Source organism: Amaranthus tricolor, chromosome 5 (genome assembly GCF_026212465.1).
Source record: "Amaranthus tricolor cultivar Red isolate AtriRed21 chromosome 5, ASM2621246v1, whole genome shotgun sequence".
In the NCBI taxonomy this organism is placed as follows: Eukaryota; Viridiplantae; Streptophyta; class Magnoliopsida; order Caryophyllales; family Amaranthaceae; genus Amaranthus; species Amaranthus tricolor.
In genome coordinates, this window is record NC_080051.1 from 14,126,366 (window position 1) to 14,130,726 (window position 4,361).

Consider the following 4,361-nt stretch of genomic DNA (forward strand, 5'->3'; position numbering starts at 1 on the left):
TTTGATTTTGATTTTGTGTTTTCTACATAAAAAGGATATACGAAAAGTTGCATTGGTAATTAAACTTGATTACTCACCAACTATTGGGTTCTAAATCTTTTAATTTAATTAGTATAAATAAGACCGCCCGGCTCTAATTCATTTAGCACACAACAAGCCTTAAGATAAGCTTATTACCTAAATCTTATCCTAAATTTGTGCCCTTTTTACAAATAATTACCAACTTTCTTTAACTTATTTTAAGACTTAAGACCTTCCTTTTCTATAAAATTCTTGATAAAAAACCTTTTACACCGTGATAATGGAAGAAAATCTAGAGAGTTTTAGTTTTCTACTAGAAAATCAATCACTATTACTCCCTTCACTTCATCCCCCTCTTCCAATCAAAGCCATTGAAAGGTTCTTAGTGGGCGGCAACCGCACCACCACTACCACCACTACCACCACCATAAATGCTAATGTTGCGGTGGACGATCCACCAACAACCTTTGATTATTATGAATATAATTTACAAAATTCAACACCAACATCTCCACCTCAAAGTTATTATACTAATCATCCTAGCTATATATATGGTGTAGGCAATAATAATATTTCCCCTACAATCACCATGCAAGACTTTGTCTTTGTTGATGAATTATTTGCAAATGAAAATGATGATTTGGTTAAAAATAATGAAGTTATTCATGAAGTGACAAATGAGGGTTGGAGATATAAAGGGAAAAAATGTATGACTTGTATCAAAGGCCAATGGACTAAGGAAGAAGATAGGTATGCTTTAATTTTTTTTTTTAATTTTTTTCTTTTCAATTAGTGTATTGTGTAATATAATTATTTTTTTATCTTTAATAATATTTGGAATTTTTGCTTAGGGTTTTTTATCTATTAAATGCATATAAGTTTTAATTGTTTTTTTTTAATTTGGTGAATTTTGTTTGATTTAATTTTTATATAGACATCTAACAAGCTTGGTGAATGCACATGGAGAACGAAAATGGGCTATAATTGCTCAAAAGATGAATGGTAGAGCAGGAAAACAATGTCGTGAGAGGTGGCATAATCATCTAAGACCTCAAATAAAGGTATCATTTTTAGGGTTTTAAATGATTTTATTGATAAATTACTTGATCAAGTAATTTAATTTCCTTTTAATTTTCCCTTTCTTACCTTTATCTTTTAAAATAAACTATTTAGATTTTTATTCATTGTTTTTTAAATTTGTTTTCTCCTTTTGATGGGTTCTCACATCCATCTCTTTTTATTTTTTCTTTACTTTAATTAATTTTTATGAGAAAAATGTTGAATCTACCAATATTTGGTTTCTTTGTAGGAATAGCACATCTATTATGAAATCAAGGATTTGGTAAATATAATAGTGAGCACCTGAATTTTATTATTTATGTTATTTAGCAAAAATTTAGTTTAGATAACGTAACTTATAATTATAAAATATTGTTTTGATATACTTGTTTTATCTTCCTCTAAAGGAGATCGCTCTTTACAAATTATTTTTAATTACTATATCTAGCCATAGGGCTTAAATTATATTTTGCATTTCAAAAAAAATATATAATTTGAAATTTTTTTATTAGCCTCATATTTATAGTTCAACATAAAAATTGCAATGAATCGAACTCCGAAACCATTATGCATATCACTTAGTCTGACTTTGTTTCGACTCAGATTTTCAATTTTCCGATGGGTCGGATTATAACATCTTTTTTCGAAAAACAATTTTTCCAACTATACATAAGTTCATAGAAATAATTTCTTTCAAAAATAAGCTATAATTTGGCCATATTCTACATAACAAATAACTATTCTTCAACCAATTTAGCTTAATAATTCAAATAAGTTATGATGCACCTAAATTTTACTTAATATCAAAAGGCAAACACACAACAATAATATCTTTTAAATTGACGTAACAAGGTCTTAACAAAGTTGAAGTATATATGTTGGAGAAAATGCTTTTGTAATGAGGTCTAATAACTATAGCACCAATGAAAAACACATAAATAATTTGTCCAAATAAACTAAAATATAAAATTTAAACAAACTAAAATCTAGTGCAAAGTCAAGTCAATTTGTCGGTTTTTGTTGAGATATTATATGATATGGACTTAGAGTCGTAGTAAATAATTGGATTTGATGTCAAACCTTTTTTTCTGATGACAATCAAATATTATTTATTTCAGATCGAATCGAATTTACTCTAAATTGCCATCTTTGGATCAAGGATGTTAAGTTTTGTAATATTTTGCAGTCCTCATTATTTTGTTTTGAATTTTATGCCTCCGTGTATGGGTGGACATAAAAAGAATTTGAAATTTATCTTCTAAATTTTGAATTTATATTTTACATTTTTTTAAGTACTCCCCTCTTATTTTTTGTTTCTTCCCATTTACTTTTTGTGAAATTTTCAAAAGAAGCATCATTATCTATAATAACACATCATAATCAATTATAAGAAATATATGATAAACAAGTTTACATTAAGTCGAATTTGACGTGATCTCAAACGGATATATTATTTCTTCTATATATCTTTCAAACACCGGAATCAAATTTCTCTATCCTTAAAGAGTAATATTCTAAATAAGAAGAACATTAGAGAAGATAGGGAGTAGTCATTAAAAGAAGTTTGGTTTTAGAATATTTTTCATTTGGGAGTAACTTTTGTTAAAAATATATGTTTTGTTAAAAATTTACACCATTTTATTTGTTTTAATTAAATAACCAACAAATATACTCATCATTAACCCAATATCCCATTCGAATATGGAATTTGGATGAAGTAAGATGACAAACAATCCATACTCGTATCCCTTGAAAAAAGTGCCAGAGGAAAACGATCAATTTTACCCCAAAAGGTCATAGTCTTGGATAGAGAGAAAAAAGAATGACACAGTTGCTTCTATAGCAAAACTACCTTTGACAATACCATGTTTCCTATATCTTAACCTTAAAACCCTTTCAGATGTTTCATTTGCTTTTGAGTTACTATTCATAAATCACTCTTAATTTGTATTTTATTCTTAATCCATGCATTAAAGCATAGTCAAATGAGATCTTGTTCAATTCGTCTCAGATCAACATAAGGTTTATTAATATCGATTTTTTTTTAATTTTTTAATAATACAAAAGTATCGCTATTAAATATTAAATTAGTATATTGACAAACATATAAAAAGAAAATGATACATTTGAAATGAAACATAGAGAGTATAAAACAAATGAGTAAAAAGTAATTATATTTCAATTACTCTTTTTGTTTTTGACATCAATATTTTGAAATTTACAAGAGTATCAAAATCCCATATGTGATTTTAATAATATAGATTTTTATCACTGGAATTCATTTTTTCATATGAAATAACAGAAGGATGCATGGACTGACGAAGAAGAGAGAATGTTAGTGGCTGCTCATGAGGAATTTGGGAATCGATGGGCTGAAATTGCAAAAAGAATTCCAGGTAGAACTGAAAATTCAATCAAAAACCATTGGAATGCCACCAAAAGACGACAAAATTCAAAGAGAAAAAACCAAAAAAAGGTTGAATCAAATGCCCTAAATTACCCTTCTATCTTGCAACAATACATTAAACTAAAATACCCAAATAACACCACCACCCATAACCCATACACAAAATCAAAAACAACCACTCCGGCCACCGCGACTGCCTCCGAGACCACCTCCGCAACCTCCACCATTTACGACGACGTCGAAAACCCTAATGTCAACTTTTTCCATGAAAATTACTCATTTGATGCTCTTGATATTATTGATCACTACCCATCAACTGATTTGGAAAGTTTTCATGGGGATAATGAGGTGCAACAATCATACGACATTGTTGTTGATCAAACATGTAACAACAATAATAATGTTGATTTAGAGTTATTGTTACATTTGCATGGGGTTGCTGTAACAACTCAGTTAGGTGATACGTATGATGATCAAATGGTGCAAATTGAGAATAGTATGGAGGAGATGGTACAGAAGACAGATATGGATCTCTACGAGATGGTTAACGCGTCACTTAATCGGCTCAAATGAACAACTTTGCATTTGTGGGTAGACTAGAGTGCTTTTCCTTTGTTTTTATTTTAACTAGTAGATTAAGTTTACTTACGTTTACCTTCCAATAAAAAAAAACACGTAGAAATACATGTATGCATGCTTATTTACTTTTGAGCGGTCACTCCTTTTAGTCAAAATAATGTGCTTGATAATTATGTTGTTAATTGGTAATTCCTCCTATTCCACTATATTTGCTATATTTCACTTTTTACGCAATTTAATGTATTATTTTGATCATTTATAAATTGAAATATACACATCTAAAATTATAAAACTT

General features: G+C 28.6%; 1 protein-coding gene across 1 annotated transcript; it reads left to right on the top strand.

Annotated features, from left to right (window-relative positions):
- The first annotated feature begins 301 nt into the window (after positions 1-301).
- LOC130813459 (transcription factor MYB118-like) lies at positions 302-4,060 on the top strand. Its single transcript, XM_057679293.1, has 3 exons — positions 302-771; positions 956-1,082; positions 3,383-4,060. Exons 1-3 carry the CDS (start codon positions 302-304, stop codon positions 4,058-4,060), a joined length of 1,275 nt encoding a protein of 424 aa, XP_057535276.1.
- Positions 4,061-4,361: the final 301 nt, after the last annotated feature.